Raw genomic sequence first — 26,996 nt, forward strand, 5'->3', positions numbered from 1 at the left:
AACTCTCGTTTAGCCGATCACAGAGAACCGCCTTATCCTTTCGTAGAGAAAGGGTCAAATGCCAGAAACACAAGGCAAACAGCCAAATGGGGTGCCTCCCTCTCCCCATCCTGCTCCAGGACTTGTCTCCTGCCAAGGGTACACTCACCGCTCTCGCAGAATGGCCCGTCATACGCAGAGAAGGCACAGTCGCAGACGATGCCCCTGGGTCTCTCCCTACATATCCCTCCGTTGTGGCACAGACGTCCGTAGCTACTGCAGTGTCCCGGGCAGCCTGGGTCCACGCCTGGCGTCATCGTGGCCCTTTCTTCCAGGTCCAGGGCCAAGCCGTTCAACCTCAGCGACCGAATGCACCCCAGGAAGCCTCTCTGTCTGGTGGCCGTCCCGCCTACAAGGGAAACAACTACAGCCGTGCCCTGGGGGTCTCGGTGGCGTTTCCACCCCAGGTCCAACTGCGGGCGGACTGATCATGTCAGAAAAGGGACCCGCCGGAAGCTCTACAAACACATGCAATTTTGAAAACCTAGGCTGTGATCACAGACTAAGAATCATCAAACGATATCGAGTAAAACCGCAGACGGAAATATTTTTGAAGTTGAGCTTCGTAAATATTTATTCTAAAAAGTACTTCTTCAAGTTCTATTTAGAAAGATTTGTACATTTTTAAGTCGGTTCCTTCATTAAAAAAAAAAAAAAGACCATCTCTCCTTTTTAAAGTTTAAGTATACAAAAAAAAAAAATAAAGTTTAAGTGTACAAACTGTGATGGGCACAATAAAGTTAGATAGTTGAAAATCTTTGCAATATAATATATATTACAAATTCGTAACATGCAAATGTATATACATTGTATGGGGTTAATATGTAATATACATTATCATTTGTAAATGCATTGATCATACATATTTTGTTACATGTTTATTACACACTTGTTATATATAATATAGTACATATATTATATATAATAACAAATTATATCTGTAATACCGTCCTTTCTTAGAAATGCTCCCATTAACAATGCCATGAAAAAGGAATTGAGGAGCGGGCAAAGAAAGAAAGTAGGGTTGACATTAAAACCCAGGCTCGGGGCGCCTGGGTGGCTCAGTGGGTTAAAGCCTCTGCCTTCAGCTCAGGTCATGATCCCAGGATCCTGGGATCGAGCCCCGCATCGGGCTCTCTGCTCAGCGGGGAGCCTCTTCCCTCTCTCTCTGCCTGCCTCTCTGCCTACTTGTGATCTCTCTCTCTCTCTGTCAAATAGATAAATAAGATGTTAAAAAAATAATAATAATACCCAGGCTCAGGCCTGCCTCGCTCCAGCCTGCCGGCTCTGAGGTCAGGAGGGTACCAGTCACTGAACACTGAGTAGCTCTCTCTCTCTTTCTATCATGCCTCACATGAGCCTAATCTCCAATCTGGGGGCCTTGGAGTTTTCTGTGTCATGGGTTGTACACACACACACACACACACACACACCCCTCCCTGCATAGCACAGCCCCCAGAAGCTGTAGGTGTCCTCTGGCAAAGCAGACTGCGGGCTAATCTGTGATTTAGATTAGTTCCTAATTGGACCAGCTCCTTATTTACTTGAAAACACATGAGAAATGACCAAGGAAGAGCTACCTCATTGATCTGCTTGCTTTCCAAATTAGAATAGAGTTGTCTGAAAAGTAATGTAGCAAAACTTATCTCTCCCTTTGAGAAAAAGAAAAAAAGTAAGCGAGTACACGGAAAGGAAGACTTCCTCTACCCAGAGCTTTCATCCCTGAAGCACCAGCAGCGAGAGTGGAACCAGACTGGTTCTGAACCCGGTGTCTGTAAGGACTGGGCAGCGGAGGAGGGCGACACCGCCACGTGAGTCCTCCTGCGGTCTGTGTTGGAGGGGACACGGGAGAACTCGGGCACAGTCACACGGCAGATTCCCGACTGCACTGAGAAGTGAAGCTGGGAGTTCCGGGTGACATTTGCTAACCGTTTTATAAATAGTGTTGATAAGAAGTCACTAAAGCTAACGCAGGTCATCAGTACTGTTGAGGTCCAGCCTGGGAACCCACCCACTGGGGACTGGGTTTCTCTTCTATTTCAGTTTCTAGACTACATCTCTCGCTCTCTCTGGACGTCCGTTATCTCATCTGTGACCTGGGAAATCTAGGGAAACCATGATCCCGAGCAACGCGCTATGGAAACTGTCTTAGCAACCATCTGTGGAAAGAGAGCCTGACTCTTGCTGGAGCCCTCAGTCCGCGGTGCCGACAGGAGCCGCGTGCACCTGCTGCCGTCACGGCTGGACGGCTCACGTCTCCTCTGTGCCCACCAGCACGGCCCAGCCGGAGGGCAGCCGCACTCACCCACGAAGAGCTGGCTGTTGAGCTGCAGGCGGGCATGGCCATCCGCGGGCGCGGCTTGCGTCTTGCTGGGGAGCTGGTCCACTTGAAGGGTCGCCTCCTTCACGTTCCTCTCGGCCCTCACGTGGTGCCACCGGTTGTCGTTAAAGGGAGTGGGAGAACGCACTGTGACCTCGCATCGCCCGTTCCCCACATCGAAGGAAAAGGTCACTTCTGCAGGAGCTGCAAACACAGAGAGGAGAGCAGCTCGGTTCATTCCGCAGGGAGGAAATTCAGTCTCGGGAGACAGGAGGGCAGGGGCACGACATGCTCCTTATGAAAGCGGACGGTGACACGGCTGCTGACCAATGTCACTCTGAGCTGGCTAGGAGGGCAACAGAAATGTGTGTCCTGGGGGAAGAAAAACAAAGCCATTTTACCCTATTCCTCCTCCGAGAGTGCTCCTCATCTTGCTAAACCTTAAGGACTAGGGATCTTTCCCCACTGGAGGGAAACTGGCCTGTGACCTGCCTTCTTACATATCAGCGAAGTTATTTCAAGGTGGGTGGAATCCTCATGTACTTTATTTAAAAAGCCCTCCGTGAAATTTTGAAGCAAGGAACCGAGCCTTGCATACATGCATGAACGATGTGGCGAGTCAATTACATGAAATGAATCTGCAATTTAGGGAGTAGTTATCGGACCAGTTTGGTTTAAAAGATCCTTATTGCACACACAGTTAGGGCAGCACAGAATTGGACAGAATGTTGTGTGTTTTGTGAATCACTGTTTTCCTCCCTATTAAAAATAAGGATTTAAAATAATGGAGCTTTAGGTGCTCCTGGGTGGTAAGGTTGGTTAAGCATTCGACTCTTGGTGTGAGCTCAGGTTGTGATCTCAGGGTCACGAGATCAAGCCCTGCACTGGGCTCCATGCTCAGCGTGGAGTCTGTTTAAGACTCTGTCTGCCTCTTCCCCCCTCCCAACCCTGCTCTCTCTCTCTCAAATAAATAAATCTTTTTAAAAAAGGTATTAGAGGGGCGCCTGGGTGGCTCAGTGGGTTAAAGCCTCTGCCTTCGGCTCAGGTCATGATCCCAGGGTCTTGGGATCGAGCCCCATGTCGGGCTCTCTGCTCAGCAGGGAGCCTGCTTCCTCCTCTCTCTCTCTCTGCTTGCTTCTCTGCCTACTTGTGATTTCTGACTGTCGAATGAATAAATAAAATCTTGAAAAAAAAAAGGTATTAGAACTTTAGTATGTACTAAAGGAATACAAGTGATGAAGAAAGCATAGTAGTACTTTGGGAATTAGGTTCCCAGAAGGGTTATTGCTATATACTGAGGCCTGGTGGCTTTGCCCAGGGGGCAACTCACCGTGCAGCTCTAGTCTGATGAAGTCTGTGATCCCCAGGTTCTCCACAAACACCCCAGAAGGTGCTGTCGTCTTAAAAAAGAAAGTCACATCAGCACTGAGCTCTCCACGGAACGTAGGGAAGTGAAGGTATGAGGTCTCGGTGTTGAAGGAAGCAGAATTCCAAAATGAACCTGTTTCCAAAAAAAAACAAAAACAAAAACAAAGTGACAATAGCAAGGAAACAGAATAACAACACATTTCATATTTCTAGCAATTTTTTTACCATTATTACCATTTTTACCATTATTAAATGCATTCATTATCTATGCAAGCCTTCACTTGGGGGTTCTTCCAAACATACAGCCACGAGGTGAATATCCAGATACTGACTCTTTCAACGATTAAGATGGACAAGACTGCAACTGAGTGGACAGATAATCACTAGAAACACCCTGCGTTTTTTAGAAGACGATGTTATTTATAGATTACCATTAAGTCAAATTGACTTTGGGGGGACGTACAGTTAGATGAACTTCAATACATGCGTAGGCTTGTAGAACCACCACCAAAATCAGGACCCAGGACAGCTCCGTCTCCCCCCTCCCTCGGGCTGTTCTCTTACAGTCACACCCTCCTCTGCCCCTAAGCCCTGGCCACTGTGATCTACCGTTGTGCCTTTTCCAAGTGTCATGTAAACGGAGTCACACCGTAGGTAACCTTCTGAGACTGGCTCCTCTCACTCAGCGGAAATCCCTCGAGATGCACTCAGTGTGCCACGACTTATTGCTGTCCTTCCTCACGTGGATCGGGCCACCATTTCTTTGTCACTGGAGAACGTCGGTGTGGTTTCCAGCTTTGGTCGTTCACAAACAGCGCTGCTCTAAACATGTCTGCCCATCACACGTGTATCTGCAAATAGTTTTCTTTCTTGCTTTCCAACCTGGATGCCCTTCCTTCCTTCCTCAGTGGCCACACTGGCTAGGACGTCCAGTGTGACTGAAGTCACAGAACAGAAGCGGTGAGATTGAATATCCTTATCTCGTGCCCACTCCTGCAGGGAAAGGGTTCAGTTTTTCACCAGTAACTATGATGCCAGCTGTTTTGTATATAGACAACCTTTATTAGGATCAAGAAGTTCCCTGTTATTCATAGTTTGCTAAGAATTTTATTGTGAGTGGTATCTGATATGAATGTATCATGTTAATTCATGATATAATCATAGTAATTCAAATGATCATGTTCATATCAATTGATGCAAAAAAAGCATCTGGTGTGATTGTTCTTCTTTAAACTGTTAATATGGTAGGTGACATTGATTGATTTGCAAATATGGTCAACCCTTGAACAACAAGGGGGTTGGGGCACTGACCTTTGCACAGTTGGACATTCACATGTAACTTTGGACCCTCCAAAAATGTACCTACTAATAGCCTACTGGACAGGTTGACTGGACACCTTACCAAGAAGCATCAACATTTGATTAACACACACTTTGCATGTTATAGTATTATATACTGTATTCTTACAATACAGTGAGCTGGTGAAAACAAAATATTATTAAGTAAATCACAAGGAAGAGAAAATACATGTACAGGATGGTACTGTATTTTTTGAAAAAAATCTGCACATAAGTGGACTTGCCCAGGTCAGACCCATGTTGTTCCAGGGTCAGCTGCACTGAGTTAGCCTTGTGTCGTGGCGTAAATGCCAGTTGGCAATGGTGTATTATTCTTTAAATGTTCCTGGATTTTTTTGCTAATGTAGTTGAGGATTTTTGTATTTGTGTCTGTGATGATGTTGTCCGTAGTTATCTCTGTCTTAATTTTTTTTTTTTTTTTGCATTTTCTTTTTCTAGTTTGGGTACTGGGGCAATGTTGGGCCCGCATAAAATGTTGGAAAGAATTTCCTCTGCTATTTGCTGAAAGAGATTGTGTAAACATGGTGTTATTTCTTCTTTGGTGGAACTCACCAATGAAGTCATCTCCGACTGGATTCAATTCCATCAATACTTCTAGGTCTCTACTAGTTGTTCAATTTATCTTGAGTGAGTTTTAGTAGTTAGTGGTTCTCAAGGAATTAGTCTGTTTTATCTACGTTGGAGAACTGACATGTGTAGAGTTGTTTGTGGTATGCCGTTATTATCCTATTGATGTCTGTAGGGTCTGTAGTGATACTCCAGCTTTCATGCCTCATATTGGTAATATTTCTCTTCTCTCTCTCTAACAGTTTTGCTAGAGATTTATCTATTTTATTGTTCTTCTATAAATATTTTGTTTTTATAGATCTCTGCCTTTAATTGATTTCTCTTATCTTTATTATTTCCTTCCTTCTGCTATTTTGAATTATTTTTTCTTCTTTTTCTAATTTCTTATGGTAAAGCTTAAATCATTGAGTTGAGACCTTTTTCTTTCATAATACAAGCATTTAATACTATTACTCTCTCTCCAAGCACTGACATAACTACCTCCCACCATTTTTGATATGTTGTATTTTCCTTCTCATCCAGATCAATATATTTTATAATGTCTACTATTGAGACCTCCTTGACTCATTTAATATTTAGCAGTTTGGTGTTTAATTTCTAAGTGTTTGAAGACTTTCTCACTCTCTTTGTTCTTTGTTTCTAGTTTAATTCATTTATGTCAGGGGATGTATTTTTGTGTGATTTATTTGATATGTGCTCAAGTTTGTTTTGTGACACAGAATATGGTGTATCCATGTGCATTTTAAAAGAATGTGTATTTTACTGTTGGTAGGGTGTTCCATAAATGTCAATTAAATTCTGTTGCTTTGTGGTGACATTCAAGTTTTATGTACACTTTGCTTGTTTCCCCCCCATTAGTTCCAAAGATTAATGAGAGAGGAGTACTGGAATCTCTAATTATAATTATGATTTTGCCTACTTCCCCTTTCCATCCTGTCAGTTGTTGCTTTATGTATTTTGAAGCTCATTAGCATTCTTATGTCTTCTTAATCACTTTTTGTATCTGTTAATTTTCTATGCTTTCAAGCAAAAACTTTAATACAGAAACCCCAGCTTTCTTTCAATTAGTGTTTGTGTAGTATATCTTTCCCTGCCCCTCTTTTTAAACTTATGATATCATTATATTTGAAGTGAGTTTCTTGTACAAAGTACATAGTGGAGTCATTACCATCTGTCCTTTAACTGGTTTGTTTAGACCATTCATATTAAATATAAATGTTGACAAGTTTAATTTAGTTTTATCATTTTATTATTTTTTTCCTGTTATTTTTTCCTTATGCTTTTTTGTTCTTTTCTGTCTCCTTTGGGGTTAAACATTTTTTAGTTTTCTATTTTTGTTTGTCTATAGCATTTCCTTGATTGGTTATTTTAGGAGTGACAATATATACACTTACCTTTTCAGAGTCTCCTCAGAATCTACATTTTAACTACTTGGACTCATATGTCAAAACCTGGCCAACAATTCTGTCAGTTTACCGAGTGCCCTTTATTTATTGCTGCCAAATGTATTCCATCTGTACAAATGTATTCCATCTGTACAAATTAAGAGCTTTATGAAATAATATTGTATTTTTTAATACAACCACAAGTATATTTAAAGTAACTCAACAGGACAATAGTCTATTATATATACCCTGATAGTTACCATTTCTCAAGCTGATTTTTTACCCCCAAGGTCCCAAATTTCCTTCTGGTAGCATTTCCCTTCTGTCTGAATCTTCCCTTAGAAAGTCTTTTAAAGTATTTCCTGGTAAGGAATGCTTTTAGCTTTCCTTCGTCTGAGAATTTATTTATCTTCATCCCTGAAGGAGGTTTTTGCTGAATATGGAATTCCAGACTGACAATTCTTTACTTTTAGCCCTTGAGAAATGTTTTACCACTTCCTTCCCAGCTTCCATATTTCTAATGAGAAAGTCACGGCCATATGAGTAGGAGTTCACCTGCAGATGATACATCACTCCTCTCTGGTTGGTCTCAAAACATTCTCCATTGCCTTTGTTTCCAGCAGTTTGATAATGATGTGTCTGGAGGTGAATTTGAGTTTATCCTGTTTCAAGTTCATTCAACTTCTCAAGTCTGTTTTTTACCAAACTTGGACAATTTTCAGCCTTTTATTTTTTTTTTCAATTTTTTTTTTCAGCACCACACTGTTCTGTCTGCTTCTGGATGTTCAATTACATGAATGTTAGATCCTTTGTTGTTGACTCAGAGTTCCTTGAGGCTCTGTTCATTTTTAGATTTTTTCTTTCTTTTGGTCAGATGAGTCATTCCCATAATTAAGGCCACTGACTGTCTCATCTCAGATCCACTATTTGGTCCACCCAGGACATCTTTTATTTCAGTTTCATATTTTTCAGCTCTAAAGTTTTCATTTAGCTCTTTGGATATCCTATTTCTTTGGTGAAATGTTCTTTTTCTATTTGCTACAAAAGTGTTTATGATCACTTGTTAGAGTTCTTATGTAATAGCTGTTTTAAACTCTATCAATTCATTCTAACCACTGTGTCACAATTGCATTAGTATCTGTTGACTACATTTTCCTAAGCCAGCTTAGATTTTTCTGATTCTTTGTGCTAAGTAATTTTGGATGACTTCCTAGATATTTTAAATATTATATTAATAAATTCTGGGCTTTGTTTAAATGTTGTGGAGCATGTTGATTACATATATATATATTAATATACATGTATATATACATATATACACATATATACATATATACAAATTTTATTTTTTGTTTTTAATTTATTTAGGTTTTTTTGCAGGCACTTGGCCTAATTAGGATCTGGCCACACATTGCAACCTGCCTTCTGTGGGCTGTCTCTAATGGCAGTCCAGTTTCCAAAGCCTTTGCAGCACGACTCAGCTCTGCCTCACTTGTGCACAACCCAGCGGCCAGCCTGGGTCTTGGGTGGTCCACTCTCCATTCAGTTCTCAACTTCTTGGGTCTACAGTTAGGACCGGATCCATGCATGTGTGGCTCCAAGGTGAGCCTCGGATTTCATGAACAACATATAGTATGCTTTCCTGAATGGCTTCCTCCCTCTGCTCTTCTAGGTACTTTCTGGTCCCCTGGTCTCCCTTGTCAGTCACGGAACTGGAAAACAGGCTCTACTGAGACTGCTCTGTAACGCTCTCCTATGCAACTCTACCTGGTCCATTGCCAAGCGATGGGTGAGTGGAGGAAGAAAACAAAAATAAGAGGAGTCTCCCCACCATCTCTGAGCCACAGCTGCCCCACGCAGAGCAAAGGTCCCCTTCTGAAGTCCTGGCTCTTGTGCGTTCCCTGGGCAGCTTCTGCTGCTATCGTCATGGGTCTGCCTGGATAGAAAAAGAGGGAAATGGGATTCCTGCATTCCTTGAGAGTTAGGAACTTTCTGTTCCGGCCTCTAGCCAGGGCTCAAGGGCTTCTCCTGGAACCTCTCTGTCTGTGACCCAGTGCCCATGTCTGGGTTGACCGACAGATACTGGAGGGAAAAGTAAATGATGCCTTCTGGTTTCTCCTCCTTGCCGCTGCTGGCTTCCCAGAGCCCTGAGATAACTGTTTCAGGCGTTCTGCCCAGGTTTCATAGGGGACTCGTGGGAGAGATGGGGTGGGCGTGCTTAATTCGTCCTATCCGGACACAGAGTGTGGTCTGCAGTCTAAGGTCGTGAGTGGGAAGAACAATTCTTCGTACTATCATCCGTCAAGGCATGTTCATATGTTCTGTACACTGTGACTATCCACCTCTCAATATTTTTGTCATCTGACGTAGGAAACGTTCTTTTTCTCAATGGCAAGACTCAGAAGTGCCAGGACTTCTCCACATGGCAGCATCTCCTATGCGGCCCTGGGAAGGGCTGGCCACCGCAGCCTTGGTAGACGTTGAATTCTGGCCTCTGCTCTGACACGAGTGCCAGTGGAGAGTCTGGGCCAGAGGACTGACGTGCCCTGACCTTTCCCTCTGGCCGTTCTGTGGCGTCTCTGCTAAGTGGGCAGAAGCAGCTGCAAGCAGGCCAGTCAAGCCACTGGGAGGGGGTGCTGGATCCGGTTTTGAAGTTCAAAGTGATGCGATTTGTATTTGTGGATGAGTCCGATGTGTGTTAAGAGAGGAAAGAAGTTATGAGTGGCTGTTACGTTTTCCGTCTAAGCGAAAGGAAGCAGGGAGTTGCCATGCCCTGAGTTGGGGAAGGTTGTCGTGGAAACACTTTTCATCCTTCTTTTGGACAAACTGTTCTGAAATGCCTATCGAGGCAGAGAGGTACAGCCTAAGCAGCTGGATGGCAGAGGTGGGAGTGCAGGGAGACGGCCTGGGGTGTAACGATGGCAGAATCATTGACCTCAATGTGGGATTTAAAGCCACGAGCCTGTTGGGAACAGCTCAGCACTGGCGAGCAGAGAGACGGAGGGCTGAGGACGCGGGCAGGGGGCACAACAACAGGATAATGCCACTGGCGCGGGGAAGGAAGGAGGGAAAACCCAGACTTTTGTGGGTAAGCGGGCCGCTGAACAAAGACGTGAATCAGAGTGAGTGAGGACAGGAGGCCAAGGTCAGGTCTGACGCCGCCTGAGAGCAGAGGGCAGGTTTAGCCGGGTTGGGGCCTCACTGATGCCTGGAAAAGGCAGTTTGTAGGGGGTGATGGAGGAGACGGCCGGAAGGGGACACATTCAAGAGGGATCAGAAGGAAGTAAATTAAAGGTAGAGTGGATCCACTTTATTTCAGTTAGTTTGGGAGAGGGAAGTCTTCGGAGAAATCCACATGCCGTGGGAGGGGTGAGGACAGTTAGGACCACTGAGGTTCGCAAACTGTCAGGGGTGACGACGAACAGGCACGTGATGGCTTCCGTCACCTCGTTTCTCAGTATCTTACCAGTTTTAGGCATCTCAGCGCTCAGCCAATACTTACTTACTCCAATTAATTAATTATTAAATCACTAGATCTTGCTGACTGGGTGATCAGTGTTTCAGATCATCCCACCAACCTTCACAGCACTAGACCGACTCAAATACTACACAGAGGACACACACTCCGAAGATAATACATATTCCTCATTTTTCTCTCAAGCACAATGCCTATGTACACTTCTTTTGTGTTAACACATTCCTAATGAGGTGCAGAGTATTAGCATCGACAGTGTTTTCACGGACTCAGGCAGCTACCTGTCTCCTAAGACACTGACGTGCATGTCCAGGGGTCAAAACAGTTCCTCTTGCCTCTACTTACTGTCCCCCGAGCAGAGCAGAGGCCCCAGCGCATAAGCCGCTTCTGACTGTGGTCGGCCCGTGTCTCTCATCGCAACCTGAGTGACTGGCAGGTGCTCCTTATGGGAAAGGACTACTGTGTCGCGGGTCCTACAAAACAAATACGACCACCTTAGCGTTATTCTGAACGACATCCAGAGAAGGAGCAAATAGTCTATTACTGTAGCACAAGACGTGATAAGCTAAATTTGCAAATACGTAACAATAAGGAAATCAAAGGGCTCATCTGAACTCTGACACAGTAACCTACTTAATAAGGTCTCTGAGGATCAGAGATCCTTGTTCCTCTGCATGACCACAGAGATAACAGCGGGCAGGGCTGACGTCATCACCGTCACTGCGAGCACGACATTGTATTTCCCTGCAATGAAGCAGTTTGGTGCCCTTTCCCATCTAGCTGCCTTGTGAGATTTAAATGCAAAACTTACACATGCAAGATCTGCCTGGCTTCATTAAAAAAAACAAAACCAAACCACCCAACTGAATAGATTTAGGTTTTCAATTCCCAGATTTTTCTTTTTTAACTCAATTTTCTAAAATTCCTATCGTGGTTACTAAGCATTTCCTTATGTATTGTTGCCATCCATTAAAAAAGAAAGAAAGAAAGAAGGAGGAGGTTGATTCAAACCAAACTGAAGGTATGACACAATGTGCTCTTAAAATTAATACATGGGGTAGTGCGTGGGAAGTGCTCGTCGTGACTGTCACTATCCGTTCATTCGGCCACATTTGGTGCACAGCGACTCCTTGCCAGGTCCTGCGTGTCAGGGGCGTGGGCATAAAAAGCACCATCAGTGTCCCCAAGGAATCTAGTGGATATTATAAACAATTGCGAAAATATAATTGTAATACAATAAAATCATGTAAGTGAATATTTAGGACTGAATATCTATGGTTCCAATGTAACAAACACCAGACTCGAGCCGGGGTCCTGGGAGGAAGCTGTGCCACCAGCCACCCCTCTGGGCGAAGAAAGGAGATTCTTCCGCACCTGTGAGCTGCTCATGTTCTTACGTCCTGCTTCAATTACGTATGTGCTTTGGGTTTAGAACAGAAAATAGTTTGTCTAATGTATCCTTCAGGTGCCCTGCATCTGTGTAGAGCCTAGGAAGTTTCAGTTTCGGACGGTTAGAAAGCCCCACTCGCTCCGATGTACACAAACGGAAGCCTCGGAAACTGACGTTTTTGCAAGTCAAAACAACCAGCAATTTCAAATGGTTCAGCCCAATCGCTTTGCTTCAAAAAGGCCCTGCATCACTTAATAGTTAATCATTCCAATTCTGTTGAGGCATCAAAAATATTCTTTCGAGGTAGGAAGTTTCAAATTATTAGCATTTTTATTTTGCTTTAAAAATGTAACAAAGGGACTGCTGGAGCAAATTGGCGAGATATCAAAAATTTGGACTAATATCTTGAAGGTTCTGAAACGATTTTTTTGGAATCAGAAGGCTTCCAAAAATCAGATGGAACAAAACCCCAGGGCTTTATCTGGGTAAGGCCCTGCGATTTCTGTGCTTGGAAGCACACAGGCAGGTCGTCCCAAACACGGAACACCTGGCTTTGTTGGGACCGGGACAGGCGGTCGGTCACAAGCCAGAGGGTGGCATGGATTGCAGGGGGAGTCAGTCTGAAAAAACCCTTGTTATAAACGTGGGGCTAACACAGCAAAATTCATTCCTGGTGTTAAGTATCAGGAAATGTTACAAATAAGCATTTTCATTCCTGTCATTGCTATTTTGGTAGAGCATCTAGAGGGAACATGCAAGGGCATTAGTTATTCATTGAGTAACTGAATTTTAAAGAACCATTTAAAAGCTACATGTATAATGTAGTGAGAAGCTACACTTTAATTGTTTTTAGCAATGACAAAGCACAGAGAGCCCTGCAAAAAAAACCTAAGGAAAATCATAATGGGTAATTGTGTGTGTTAAGGCAGATATCATAGTAAGTTCTTTTTTCATTCTGTTGCTTGCAAAATAGATTCCTGAACCTGAGGAAATTTTAAACAACTCAGAACTGAGAATTCTCTCTCAGCACAGGTCATTCCCACATGTCCACGCTTCATGTAGGACGAGATTCACTGCCAGGGTCCCCAGACTCATTTGAAATCGCCGAGATAGTTCTATCTCAGGTTTTTTCTTGCCTCCCCATGTTTCTCTCTTTTCCCCGAAGGTTGGGAGTGTTGCTCTCTGGGCATGACGATGCTCACGACAGGTTTCGCACCCGCAGTGACGGGACTGCCAAGGCCCCTTCCTCTCGGTCTTCAGTTCCCAGCGCTCCAGGGACACTTCTTCCGCTGGCTGTTTCGCAGAACACTTTTTCGCAGGTGCAACACAGCCACCGCGACCCCTGCGTTCTGGGAAAGGCCGCAGGGAACAAACACCGGGTCGGCTTTCACGTTTCCTAATTGGTCCGGAGAAAGCGAGACTGGGGACCACGGAACCATCGCCGCCCAGAGCTCCCTGTTTTGAAAGCTCCCGGGCTCGCTCTCGGGCTGTGCTGTTCCCTTCGCTCATCCCGTCGGCAAATGTGCTCGGTTCAGAGCCTGCGGTCCCCTGACACTCCAGGTCCTGGAGGGCCAGTCTCCTGTCCTTGCTCCCACCTTCAGGACCGCCATTGACCACTGCTTTCCCACGCACATCTTCCCAGTGCCTCGCCGTCCCAAGTGGATCAAGAAAATACTGATTTTTCCCACTCATGGCAGTCATGTGATAGCTCCATTTAGATACATCTTCTCATAATCTCATAATAAAACATAAAAGTTCTGCATATTTCTGTTATCTTTATTCCAGGGTCTACAGTCTTCATGCTGATTTTGCAAGTAGTTTTCATGATATTTTCTTACAGTAACAAGCTCTTTGTAGGAATTCAGTTATTCTAAGATTCAGCGGGTAGCCCTACTAAATTCTCATCAATTTCAATAATATTTCTGTCTATCCTCTTGGGTTTTCCTGTAGGCAACCATATTTCCTATGAAAAATGTCATCTTCATTTCCTTGTTTCTAATCATTTGTGGCTTTGAAATGCCGCCTATACTTTCGTCCATCTGCTTTTCATTTCTAACCTCGGTGTCCTGTAATCAGAGAAATTGTCTGTACCATAACAACTACTGTAAAATTTTGGGGGTTTTGCTTTATGAAACATTAAGAAAATCATTTTGCAAAAATGTGCCATGTGCGCTTGAGAAAATTATATATTCTGTAATTTTCAGGGCCTACCAAATCAAGCCGTTGATTTCATATAAAAATATTCCATATCCTTAATAATTGTCATCCGCATGATTTACCAGTTGCTAACAGATGTATGTCTAAACCTCTCCTTACAATGGTTGATTTGTATATTCCTTCTTTCAGTTCAGGCATTTATTTTCTATATACATTTTGAGTCATTTTTGTTAGAAACATAGGAGTTTAAGATTATTAGGGGTTTTTTGGTGAAATGAAAAAGCATCATGATATGGTGATACTAATCGTTCTATATTAAGATATCAAAATTTTGGGGCCCCTGGGTGGCTCAGATGGTTAAACATCTGACTTTGGCTCAGGTCATGCATGATTTCAGGGTCCTCTGATGAGCCCCAAGTCGCTGGGCTCTCCACTCAGCAGGGAGTCTGCCTCTCCCTCTGCCCTTCCCCCCACTTATGGGCATAGGCACCCTTTCTTCCTATCAAATACATAAAATCTTATAAAAAAAAAAGGCTTTTAAACTTAAATTACTTCTTTGCACATTTGCTTGGTAAGTTGTTTTAGGATTTTTCTTTCAACATTTCTAGGTGTACAAACAAGATGTACTTATTTTTAATTCAAAATGACCTATCTTCATTTAAATGGCTATTTTTGTCACATTTATTGTGCCTCATTACTCATATTAGGTTATTTTGTTGCTCGTTGTTTCCTCTTCCTTTGTAACTTTTATTTCCTACCTTCTTTTGAATTGACTGTTCTTAAAATCCCGTTTTTCCTTCCTTCCCTCTTTGGACTTGAGTTTTACACCGTTTCTATCCTTCAGTCCTTACACTTGAAATCTTAATGCGCTATGAGCCGTTTAGTGCCGACGAACTTCCACAGAACAAGTTTCTAAGTTCAATCATGTTCTTATTTCTAACCCTGGCTGCAGTCCTCTGTCGATCACAGTCATTTTGTTTCCTGGACAGAACCGCTCCCTCCTGTTTCCGTAGGGTACATGCCTGACACATGACTGGTGTCTCGTATTTGCCTCTTGTGTTTCTGTTACCCTCTGAGTTTACACATTTCTTTCCTCGATGTTTCTTCTAGCGTCCGGGACTCTCCTTACCAGATCACCCACTTTCATTTTAAAAACCATTCTTGAAACTTCGTCTTCTGGAGTCAGCTGGTGGTGTATTTCTTCTGTGTCTGTCTGTCTTTCTGGGTGTCCCTGTATCTTGGCTGGGGACACACTTGGAACCGCACAGTTACGGTACTTAATGCTACACGGCGAGGGGAGTGCCGGCGCCTGCAGGCTTTGCTGGGTCCACAGAGGGGGTCTTGTCTGGCTCCGACAGTCCTTGCTTTGACACCTTCTGGTCACCTCCGCTCCCTTTCACATTTTCTTTAATCTTCCTTGATTTCGGCATGATGCTTCTACAGGTGGATTTACTCTTATTTATCCTGCCTGGTATCCTAGTATTTTTTCAAGTCTGGCCACTTCTTGGCTATTTTGGCCCTTAATTATCGCCAGTCTCCCCTGTTGAAACTTGACTCCGACCCTAGTTCTCCCCTCCCTGTCCCCGCTTTCCTTCCTCCCACGCCTGTCTCTCTGGGCTAGAGTCCCTGCCACTCATCTACACGCATTTTCCGTTTCACCAGTGTTCTGATCCCACATGTCCAGTATCTGATCTGACAAGTCTTAAATTTCAGTGAGAATATTTTCGTTTCTAAACCTTCACTCAGTTCTTTTGTAAGTCGCGATCACCTTTGTCAATAGTACCTGGTTGCTTTCTCAATCAGTCCCAGACCTTGTTTTTCCAACAGCTCACGCGTTTATTTTATCTGATGTTCTTAAGGTATGCGTGATCTGGGATTTTTAGGCATCCGTTTACTCCACGGTTTCTTCCGCCTCCCACTTCTGTCCCCTGGGGCTGCATAGCCCTGATTGTGAGCTCATGTTTGGTGGCATTTTTATCTGTGGGAATCCTCGGAGAGGGCAGGCCTCTAGCAAGAATGTCACAGACTTCCACGATGAGCCATCGGTACTGCTGACCTGTGGCCACACTAACTTAATCCAAGGACCATGTAAATTTGAACTCCGGATCTGTGTGAGGGCAGGTCTGTGGACGTGTGTTTTCTTGCTACCTGGGGGGTTAGCTGGAAGGTCGGTCCCTTTCCACCTTCTCTCTGGGTTTAGAAGCCTTCTGAGACCTCCAGCAACAGGGCAAGGTTTGTGTCCCATAATCCCCTTTTATGCACCCTAGACCCTGTTTGATTTCCCCTATGAGGCCATTTAAAAATGCAGCTGGCAGCGAGGGAGGTGATCAAGCTTGCCAGGGCCGGCCACGGGGCCGTCATCGTATCTATCAGGTTAAACTTAACCGTAGGAACTCTGATAATGGTACTTTCAGTGAATGGGAAACATTAATCTGGTATTCCTATCTTGTCTTATTAGGAAAAAAATAAAATGGACATGATTAGTTACTCACAGGTAAACAGAAATAGCTACCTTAACGCCTCCATCCTCAGACTAATTACACTGTACACATCAAAGCTTACACCTCGAACTGGCTGGGGAATACTTTAATCTGTTCTCTTTATACAACTGTCTTGTCTGCCTAACTTACACAGTTTAAGCAACACGAAATTACAGTTCGCACAGGGAAATTATATGGAAATCACCATTCATCCCGGGCAGCGTCACAGTTGCAGTGACGTTGAGAATCAAGGCAGTTCCCCTGTAATCCACAAGCACACTTTTGAGCACCAGGCAGAGAACCTCCCCAGTAAGTGTGTGTTTCATTGGTTCTTCCAACCCACCAGCTCACGGGGGTTCCATCTGAAAGACAAGTATGAGAAAGGTGACACCTACTTTGCCCCCCACTGCCTGCCTCCCCAGCATAGTCCTTTACTCCCCTCTGTCTAAAACACAGATGAGCAGAGGTTAACTCCACAGCAGGGTCCTTTCAAGGAGGACTTCCAAAGGTTTAAGAAACATTTCCACGTCTAGATGTACGTTCTCACCATATGTTTTACTTTTATTAGAAAATGAGCAAGTCGTCCCTAACTCATTCAGGCATGAAATCTACACATTTCTCTTGAGGACTCCAATGACATCATTTATTTGGACAAAACATTGAAAGAACTGTCATTTTTAAAAAAAGGAATGAATGAAAACCAGAGTAATTTGTACACTGCATCCAAAAGCTGTTCGAGAGCCTAAAATGCCATTGGAAGATGTAATACGGGACAAAATATGGATTTCTTATCTGTTGGACGAAAACACCAGTACTCTCCCATCATGTCTTCCGAGTCTGCTGGAGGAACGAGCTTCTTGTACTGACACGTTGGCTTTGTGTCTGGAAACCACAGACACGGCCTGACAAGCCTCCCTCGTGCCCGAGGCGGATCCTGGGCTCTGGACCACTGAGGCCAGTCTAGCTCAACGCTCAAATGCTCCAACAGGGCCAGAGGCCCCCTCAGCTCTGCTGGGCTGTGTCCTCTGCTGAGGCCCCAGGACAGACGTGCAGGGTGAGGGTGACAGGGAAGGAGGGCCCTCGGGAGGGTGGAGGGGAGCAGTGCCTCATACACAGAGAGAGTCAGAGCAGGAGAAACGGAAGTGACCTCCATCAGCCGCCTGCGAAGACGCCTGTCCGTTTCAGCGTGCTCCCTCCCTCAGACCCTCAGGTTGTCCCCACCCGGCCCCCACCGGGAACCCGGAACACGTCCCACCTTCTCCCTAACTTACAGCCACCACCGCTCGTTATGGCCCCCTGTGCGACGAGCCTTCACCTGCTGCCCACAGCCTCCCAGCGGGCGCACACGGGCCGCACTCATGACCGCCCACCGCAGGCCCGCTGGGTGAGATGTGCGCCAAGGAATCAATGTCGGCAACGTTTGTTTTTTCCCCTCAGTGTGTTGAAAACTCATCTGTAGGGGGTGGAAGATCTTTTCCACTCAACAGACACTTTTTAAAACACCATTTTAAACACGGGATTATTCAACATCCCTTCCACAGACGGAGGAGCAAAGACATCGTTGCCCACGGATGTTTGCTCACACCCGAATCTCTCATTTCCTCTATCAAGCAAGAACCAGCCAGTGTTGTTCAAGGTACAGAATGCTTTGGGTTCCATTCAAGCTTTCCTGGAGCAGCCCAGAGAACGTGCAGAAGGATCATTAAGAACAGCGCAAAGAGGAAGAAGAGGCTGAAGGGAAGGGAACAGGGCTCCCCCCACCTCCGGCACCTGAGCCCCTGGCTGGCTGTGCTCCGCTCCGGCCACAAGGGCCATCCTCAGGGACCTTCACGCCCACGGCACGGAGACCGAACAGTCTCCTGGAGTCAGCACTTGCCGCCCTTGAGCTCCCTCTTAGGCCCCCCAGAACCGCAGCCCCCGACACCTGCAGCATAGAGACCTACCAGCCGCTGCAGGCAAAGGCCGCGGGACCCTAACAAGAGCTGAGGCCCACGGCTCCCCAGCAGCCCTCCCGGAAAACCACAGGAGCCAGGCCCCCGCCTTCTCTCCTCTCACGATAAACCCCGGTGAGCTGGTAACAACTGAGGATTTGAACACAGGGGAATTCTTGGGGGGAAAACTCGATTCTGACTGACATTCCCGTTCCCAGTCCGCTCCATGACACTCTTAAGCTCCCAGCAGCTGCCTAGGGTGGTTTCCCACCATATAACCTTCCACTGCGGGCTCGGGGAAGGCTCCTTGCGCCCATTCGTGTCCGTGGATGACACATCGTGAAGCAGTGCAACCCTTTTAAGTGTCAGGTGACAGTGTTTAGGCCTCGCCTGGACTGCGCCCGTCTGAACGAGGTTTGTGCGAGTTCTCCAGCAGCAGCCCACGGAAGGGCAGCCTCCAGCCTGCGTAGTCAACAAGTCCCTCGTTCCGTCTCCACCCCAACCCCAGTTAAAGCCTCGGTTTGGTGGCGGCCGTGGCTGCGTTATTTACCGCTGTGGGAGGGAGCACAGCCGAGGAATCACTTGCGAATCAGGTAGGGAGAGGCCCGCCCTCCGTGTGGGGATTCTTTACTGACCTGGGCCGCGTGTCCAGGCTGTGGCACAGACCACACGCCAGCACGCATGAGTTTGCTCCCAGATTCAAGGGGGTTTGCTTGCCGGCCCTGCTAGCGGCTGGCGTCTACACCGCTCTGCTTCGCCTCTTTCCCTGCTCCAGCAGCCCAACCCGCCCTGAGTTCCTCCCACGGGGGCTGCTTCCTTCATCCTGGGAGCAAGCCAGTTTAGCTGGCTCATCTGTTTGGCAGGAACCCAGTCGCAAGGAGCACAAAGCCCCCAGGACTAACCACACCTTCCACACGCTGGACCGAGGCCAAGGAACAGCGTTTGCTTCACGCGTTTCATCGACATTGTGCAGTTCGGTCCCGGCGAGGTCAGTGTCTGAGCACAAAAGTCTTGGGGAGAGGAACCCCCGGGCTGCTGAGCGGCAGGCTCGGACCCTGAGCTCAGAGGACCCTGACTACCGTTCTGACAAAATGAGGCATTTCAAAGGAAGAACATATGAAACCAAAAATATAATTTTCAAGAATAGAAGTGCTATGAAAAGCCACTAGCCGGGGTGCTGTGTGAGAGGAGCGGTGTGACACCGACACGGCTCCCTATTAATGATGACCGAGAGACTAATCACACTCAGCCCGTGATGAAGAATCTCTCAGGATAATCGCCTCCAGATAACTGAGCCCCGCATGCTGTCCCCCATCTGTCTAAGACCAAACATTTCGGAGGCGTGGCCGCCCTTCATGGTGGCTGAGCCCTGAGCGTTCCGATGACCTCGTGAGGAGGCTTTCGTCGATCCGTCGCCCACTTGAGTCTGGGAAGAGACTTCCCAGCTCGCTCTCCGCTTTGAGCGAGGAGCCACACATACGGACCCCGCTCTTTGCTCCGAGGAAGCATCTCTGTAACGTCCCGATCGCGACATGGGCACCTGGGTCAGGCCCCTGCCACTGGCGGGCACGGCAGCCCGCGATGGCGAGGGACTCCCACGACTCACCGCGGCCAGCTGAAAGCCTCGACTTCTTGCAGTGCACGACCAGCTCCTGCCGGCAGTCGTCCGCGCCGTCCGTGATGGCTTGGAGCTGGTCCGGGCTGGCTGCGTACTTGAAAAACACGGGCTGGGGGCTTCCTCCATTCGAGCTTTTGACCTTGGCCAGCTGGGAGCCATTGTGCTGTACCGAGGTCCAGGTGGTGTCCTCTGGGCAGAAACAGGGTTGGGAGGGAGACAGCGACTGTGACTAGGTTGGAGCAGTTAAACATAATGTGAGAGTCGGAAGCCTCTTTTATCTGAATTAGGGTTTTATTGTTTGTAGCTATCAGGTCTCTTTGGCGTTGGAGTCAGCATAAGGGACACGGTTAAACTGTTAGGAACGGGGACCCTCTTTATTGGAATTCGTCTTACCCTGAATGCAGCCAACATCGTCAGGGGGCCAATTCTTAAAATTCTGTGTTATAATACTCAAAGTTATAAGTAAAACGTTTTGTCCCTTAATTTATGCCTTTCCATTACTGTAAGAAGAAGCTAAGTTTTCACTGTGTGTATATGTGCCCTTATGTTAATACACATATTACTCTCCACTGGACTCAGCATTTTTTCCTCTGGTAATCAAAGAAATGCATGAGAGACACACGGGGGGAATGAGCAGCTCACATGATCATGCAAAACGATAGGAAGTCAGTATTTTTGACAAAAATGGACTGATCGTGTATCAGCATCTCACTCAGTGCCCAGCCCCAAACGAGCGCCCGCTGGAGTCGCTGATAGACCCATTCCTGCCAGGAGCACGACTCACTCATGGCTGCTGGCGAATCCTGACCTGTTTCTGCTCCACTGATCACCCATAGTTTTAAGAGATTTTGAAACAATGGATAAGCCCTCCACGGTGTTTCAAACCGAAGAGAAAGATCTCCCTTTCTTCTACCTTCCCCCCAAATCTAGTCCTCCCACAGTGTAAAAGGGCCATGGTTCAGGGGCCAAAAGGCTGGCTTCATGTTGTCCTAACCCAACTTCACTTATAACATCAGATCACATAAAACGTCCTCTGGAACACACATCTGGTACAGACATGATCGGTCGACATATTTCCAAATTATAGGGGCTGGAAACAGTCACGTGAGGTTTGTTCTTATTACTTTTAATGGCTAAGACCTAAACAAGATTAAAAAATCAAATCGATTTTTTAAGGTTAATCAAGGTTAAAAAATCAAATTCATTTAAGGGGCTCTGAGTGTTCCTATAGCAACTTGAATCCCACAGGTTTTTCTCCCCCCCTTTAATCATGTTTTCACCAGACATTTTATATTTCAACATTTTCCTGGAAAATTTCTTAAATGGACCTGGTGTTATTTTTTGCAATTACCTACTCACATTCACGGTCAGGGTTTCTTCCACCAGACGAAGGGGGTGAGAGTACCGAAGGAGAAGCCAGGGGCTGGGCTCGGGGATTCATGGGTTCTAATGCCGGAGGGTCATTTATGTCCATGGTTTATGGCACAAAGAGAAACGCTGTGCCTGAGGGGCTCCCGCAGGCTGGTGGCCGTGTGATGGACTCATGGTCGTGCATGTTACAGTGTAATCAGAGAACTCTTTCTTGAGTGGAGAGAAGGAAAAGTGTGAACATAATCTCAAAGCTTCCTTTTGAAAAAAAGAGAAATGTCAATGCTTGTCCTTTCTAGAAATATCACTTGTAAGGCCCCAGCAAGGGCTTGTTATGTTTCCTCAATGTGGCACAACGTGGGATTTTCATAGGTTTCCGACTGTAGTGGGAAGGCACCCTGGAGAGGCAGCGTGACGGAAGCTCTCGAGGACAAGGAGACAGACCAGGGAACTGAAGGGACCAGCGTGATGGAAAGACACTTGGTTGTTACGCACCATATACTGAGCACAAACGAGATTGGAGGAAATTAACTGTCATGGGGAAAATTTCAAGCAGGACTTTTGAACTGTTGAATGAGGCCCCATCACATCACGTTCTCCAGCTCAGTGGAGCCTCTCATCTGCCCACGAGCAGGGAGGCTAACCGGGGCTCCTGGCCCACCATTCGCTTGGGCAAACCATCCTACATTAATGTGATGCTTTGGTTTGATAAGCAGGATATAAAAAAATAACCCTGACTCACCATATCCTATGATACCCCTAGTTTCTCTTTTTATTTTGCCAAATTATATCCACTTGGCAACCTGCAACACTTGGTACACTGTGGATTGTATCTCTGAACTATACAAGGCATCTTTTAAGGAGAAGCAGGTGGTTGAATGGGAAAAAGGAAACGGATGTGTATTTTCCACGGTCGGGGAAATGTGGCCCCGCGGTGGGTCTGCTGTGCTCATTTTCATCTCCCCAAGGGAAAAGAAGAAAAAAGACTTGATCGCAAAAACCCCGATGCCTGCCTAGGGGGTCGGTCTGTCCCTCACGAGATGGACATTGATCTCCAGGAACGGGAAGGCAAGAATCCCCTTTCTGACAGATGCCTGAAATGAAGTCCAAGCTGGGTCCAACACCACGTCTTCGGAAGGGAAGCCAGCTGCCCGCATCTCTCCTGATGGGAAGCGGGTGCTCGAGCTCAAAGAAGAGGAGGCAGGCGACACGCAAGGCGACGGGACCCGTTGCCCTCCACGTGCAGGAGGAGAACCCGTGGAGGACGGGCACTCACAGTGACGCAGGACGGCAGAGGGACGGGGAGACCATCAGGCGTCCCTGGAGTCACAAGATGACGTGAACCCTGTGTTCTGGGCGGGACAGCCCCAACCCTTCTCAGGACTCGGCAGCACCACGACCCGGAGGGAAACGCCACAGCGGGCGGCTCCCGTCACGATCTGGAGGGAAACGCCACAGCGGGTGGCTCCCGTCTGCCTCACGGCCCAATCCTCCCGCTGCACAGAACAGGGAAGGGAGCCCGGGAGCACCCACTCACCCAACTCCAGGAGACGGGGCCACGGCACCACGCAGTGTGGCCACCAGGCTTTCTGAGGTGCTCAAGTTCTCAAAGAGCGCTGAGGCCCGTGACCTTTCCAGAGTGCCTCATGCCCCTGGGTCTTATCCCGGATTGCAAAGGAAAACACTCCCGGGAAAATAGAACCAGATCACGGGCTCTGATGGGCACCTATGCGCACGCAGGGCTGGGAGGGCCCAGCAGCTGCTGTGAACGTCCAGTGGGGGCCAGAGGAAGACAATCGGCGGCTCTGATCCGCCCCTGCCCTAGACCCAGGAGGCACTGGCCTTGCCGTGTTGTCCATGTGCCAGAGCCCAGGAGGATTGGACGCTTGTATTTCACCGAGGAGAGGGACGGCTCCTTGCAGCAGGCAGCCCCTGGGTCCTGGGAGAGGCCCAGAGGCCGCCCCGTCTCAGCCCCACCCCTTTGGGTCCCTCCGGATCAATACTTGCATTAGGGCCCCTACAAGGGCAGCCGTTCTTGTCACAGTTTGGAGGCCTTGAGCTTTGCATGATTCACTTTAATATTTTCCACACAAGACAATGCTCTGAGACACAACTAGATACTCCAAGAAGTGTAGCTACCTCACGGCCTTCTTCTCCTGGGGTTTCAGAGGGTCATCTTGTCACTTAACAGGTCACACTAAGTGTAGCCTTATGTGTCTGCTCAGTCATTCGTGTGGACACCTGCTGTTTAACGTGGAGGGACACAGGGCCCCGGCCCTGGAACCTCCCATGTGTCAGTACCGTGGAATGTCATTAGGGTCTCCCCCTGGTTTCAGCCCATCGCACAGCAAGAGAGCAGAGCAGTTTCCTCGGAGAGAACCTTGTGTGGACACTTACAAAATTAGACACGGACGGAGCACTGTGTCACGGTCAGTGGGAGAACACGGGCCCTAACTGGTGCTCTTGGACTCATCAAAAAATTCTCTAAGCCTTCGATGCCACATTTGGTAAATGGGGAGACCGAACCAGGTGACGTCAAAAGACGAAAACCATGGTTCTGGCCATCTTCAAAGGCCGTTAACCAGGCACGATGCTGGCCGAGCCGCCATCTGAGGGCTGGGCTCTCACTGCTTGTCGAGACCATCTTCCCGTCCATCCACAGGCAGGGCCGTGCTGATGAGAGCGGGAGGACGAACTTTCCCAAAACACGCATCTTTCCACTCCCTTGGGAGCAGGGACAGGACCTGGTCCGGAAGTCGTGTGTCCCCACGCATGCTGGGCGCGCCTGCTTTGGGAACTCCCTTTAGAAGCTGCAGGAGATCAGCCAGAATGACGTCCCCTCCGTGGGCGCAGGAAGGGTTCCTTCCGGGCAAAAGCCCATAGAAAAGAGATGCAGGGTCGTGGTGTGTGACCATCATCAAAGAGCAGATTTTCTCTCTCTTTTTTTTTCCTTACAAATTCTAACATTTCAACATTATAGAATGTTCTGGAAGAGATGCTATTTTCGAGCAAAACTTGCCACAGGTGACATGATGATGCCATGCTTACTGTCTGTCTCAGTTTTCAAGGGCAAAGCAGAGAACAACGGAATCACAACTCTTCCCAAGCAGAGAAAAATATATTCCGCGGCGGCTGTGCATGTGTTCATGAAGGAGACTCTCCAACCCACACGCAGAGACTTTTTATTGTGTTTTATTTTATTTTATTTTTTACAAATTCCCAGCAAGTGTCCCTATCCACAGGCACCAGAGATACCCCAGAGATACGCAGGCCCCGGTCCAGACCACCTGAATAACACGTATACCGCAAGACAGCGAGTCAGAAGAACGTTTCGGTTTCCACTGCATGTACAGCTCACCTCTCCGCCCTCCTGGAGTCAGTATGAAGTGTGCGATGACATGATGTCTAACAAACGTACATACCTCGATCAAGAATGCCTCTTGCTGAACGAATGCCAGCCATTGTCGACGCTCTCCGCGAGCTGTGGAGAGCCTTGCCTTGCTGTTGGCACTGCTGACTGATCAGGGTGGCAGTGCCGAAGGTCAGGGCAGCCGTGGCCACTTCTGAAAACAAGACAGTGGTGACGTCTGCAGCACGACTGACTCCTCCTCTCCTGAGTGACGTCTCTATAGCGTGGGATGCCATTGGGTCGTGTTTACCTGCAGTAGAATTTCTTCCAAACTGTCAACTAATGCAATTAGTTGATGCAATATTCTAAACACTTTGCAATATTCTAAACACTTTGTTCTTTCAACCACCTTCACCGGGAATAGATCCCACCTCCAGAAACCACTTTCTCTGCTCATTCGTCAGCAGCAACTCTTCATCCGTCCAAGCTGTATCCTGCAGCGGGTGCGTCCCGTCCTCAGGCTCCACTTCTGATTCTGGCTCTCTCACTGTCTGCACCACTCCCGCAGTGACCTCTCCCTCTGAAATCCTGAACCCCTCAAAGTCATCCATGAAGACTGGAATCTACTTCTTCCAAATTCCTAGTTATGGTGACCTGTTGATCGCTCCCCATGAATCATGAATGTTCTCCATGGCATCTAGGAAGGTAAATCCTTCCCAGAAGGTTTTCAATTGACCTTGCCCAGGTCCATCCGAGGAGTCACTATCCAGGGCAGCTACAGCCTTAGGAAATGTTATTTCTTAATGACGATGACCTGCCAGTTGAAATGACTCCTTGATCCATGGGCTGCAGAACGGATGCTGTGTTAGCAGACATGAAAACAACATAAATCTCACTGTCCGACTCCATCAGAACTCTGGGGTGATCGGGTGCACAGTCGGTAAGTGATGATAACGTGAAAGGCATCTTTTTCCTTTTTTCCTTAGCGGGTCTCAACAATGGGCTTAGAACGCGCAGTACACCACGCTGTGAACAGACGTCCTGTCGTCTAGGTTCCGCTGTTCCGTTCACAGAGCACAGGCAGAGGAGACTTGCCGTGATTCCGAAGGGCCCTAGGACTGGAGGAATGATAAATCACACGTTAAAAGTCACCCGTCGCGCTGGCCCCGACCAGACGATGAGCCTGTCCGGGGAAGCTCTGAAGGCCGCACTGACTCCTCCTGTCTGGCCGGGAGAGTCCTCGATGGCACCTTCTTCCCGTGGGAGGCTCTCGTGTCCACCCTGAAAATCTGCTGGTCAGGGCAGCCGCCTTCGGGAATGCTCTCCATCTTCCGGATCTTCCGGATCTTCCGGATCTCCTGGTCACTCGCTGCAGCTCCTACGGCAGCGCGTGCCGCTTCACCTTGCAATTTCGAGCCACGGACGCGGCCTCCTTCCTGAAACCTCAAGCACGGATCTCTGCTCGTTTCAGGCTTCGCTCCTGCCGCGTCCTCCCCTCTCTCTGCCTGCACAGAACCGGAGAGAGCCGGGGCCTCCCGCTTTGGCTGAGGAGAAGGTCGTGGCTGGCTGGGCCTCTTATCCACTAAAACGTTCTCTGTATCAGCGATAAAGCGGTGTCACTTTCCTCTCATTTGTGTGTTCACCGAGGCAGCACTTTTAATTTCCTTCAGGAGCTTTTCCTTTGGTTCACCACTCGGCTAACCGGCATCAGGGACCTCCGCTTTCAACACGCCTTCCTCACTGAGCTTTCGTCGTGTCCAGCCTTTGTTGACAGTGGGAGGCAAGCAGCTTCTCCCTCCAGCTGAACACGTAGAGACTACGGTAGGGCTGTGAGGTGGCTTAAATTCAGTACTGCTGTGTCTTGGGAGTAGGGAGCCCAAGGACAGAGAGGGCCTACGTGAGGAAATGGCCAGTCGGTAGAGCCATTTACCAATGAAGTTCACGGTCTTGGATGCACATAGTTCATGGCGCCTGAAAACAACCCCAACAGTAAAGATCACTGGTCACAGATCATCATAACAAATATGATGGCAACAAAAAAGCTAGAAATACTGTGAGCATCACCAAAATGTGCCACAGAGATGCCAAGTGAGCAGGTACTGTTGGAAAATGGGGCTGGTAGACTTGTTTCACGCCGGGCTGCCACAAACCTACAATTTGTTTCAAAAAAAAAAGGCAAATCCTTTTGAT

General features: G+C 47.3%; 1 protein-coding gene across 1 annotated transcript in view; it reads right to left on the reverse strand.

Annotated features, from left to right (window-relative positions):
• Positions 1-26,996, reverse strand: part of LOC308353667 (contactin-associated protein-like 3) — a gene marked incomplete at its 3' end in the record, with an annotated part of 131,814 nt that overhangs the window by 17,172 nt on the left and 87,646 nt on the right. Inside the window, exons 11-16 of the mRNA XM_080820646.1 lie at positions 20,078-20,278; positions 16,746-16,902; positions 10,859-10,986; positions 3,690-3,860; positions 2,345-2,563; positions 149-388 (exon numbers count right to left, since the gene is read on the reverse strand). Of these exons, the coding sequence (XP_080676772.1) occupies positions 149-388; positions 2,345-2,563; positions 3,690-3,860; positions 10,859-10,986; positions 16,746-16,902; positions 20,078-20,278 (1,116 nt within the window). The remainder of the gene's footprint in view (positions 1-148; positions 389-2,344; positions 2,564-3,689; positions 3,861-10,858; positions 10,987-16,745; positions 16,903-20,077; positions 20,279-26,996) is intronic.

This window comes from Martes martes (assembly GCF_963455335.1).
Source record: "Martes martes genome assembly, chromosome: 12".
NCBI classification, from domain to species: domain Eukaryota; kingdom Metazoa; phylum Chordata; class Mammalia; order Carnivora; family Mustelidae; genus Martes; species Martes martes.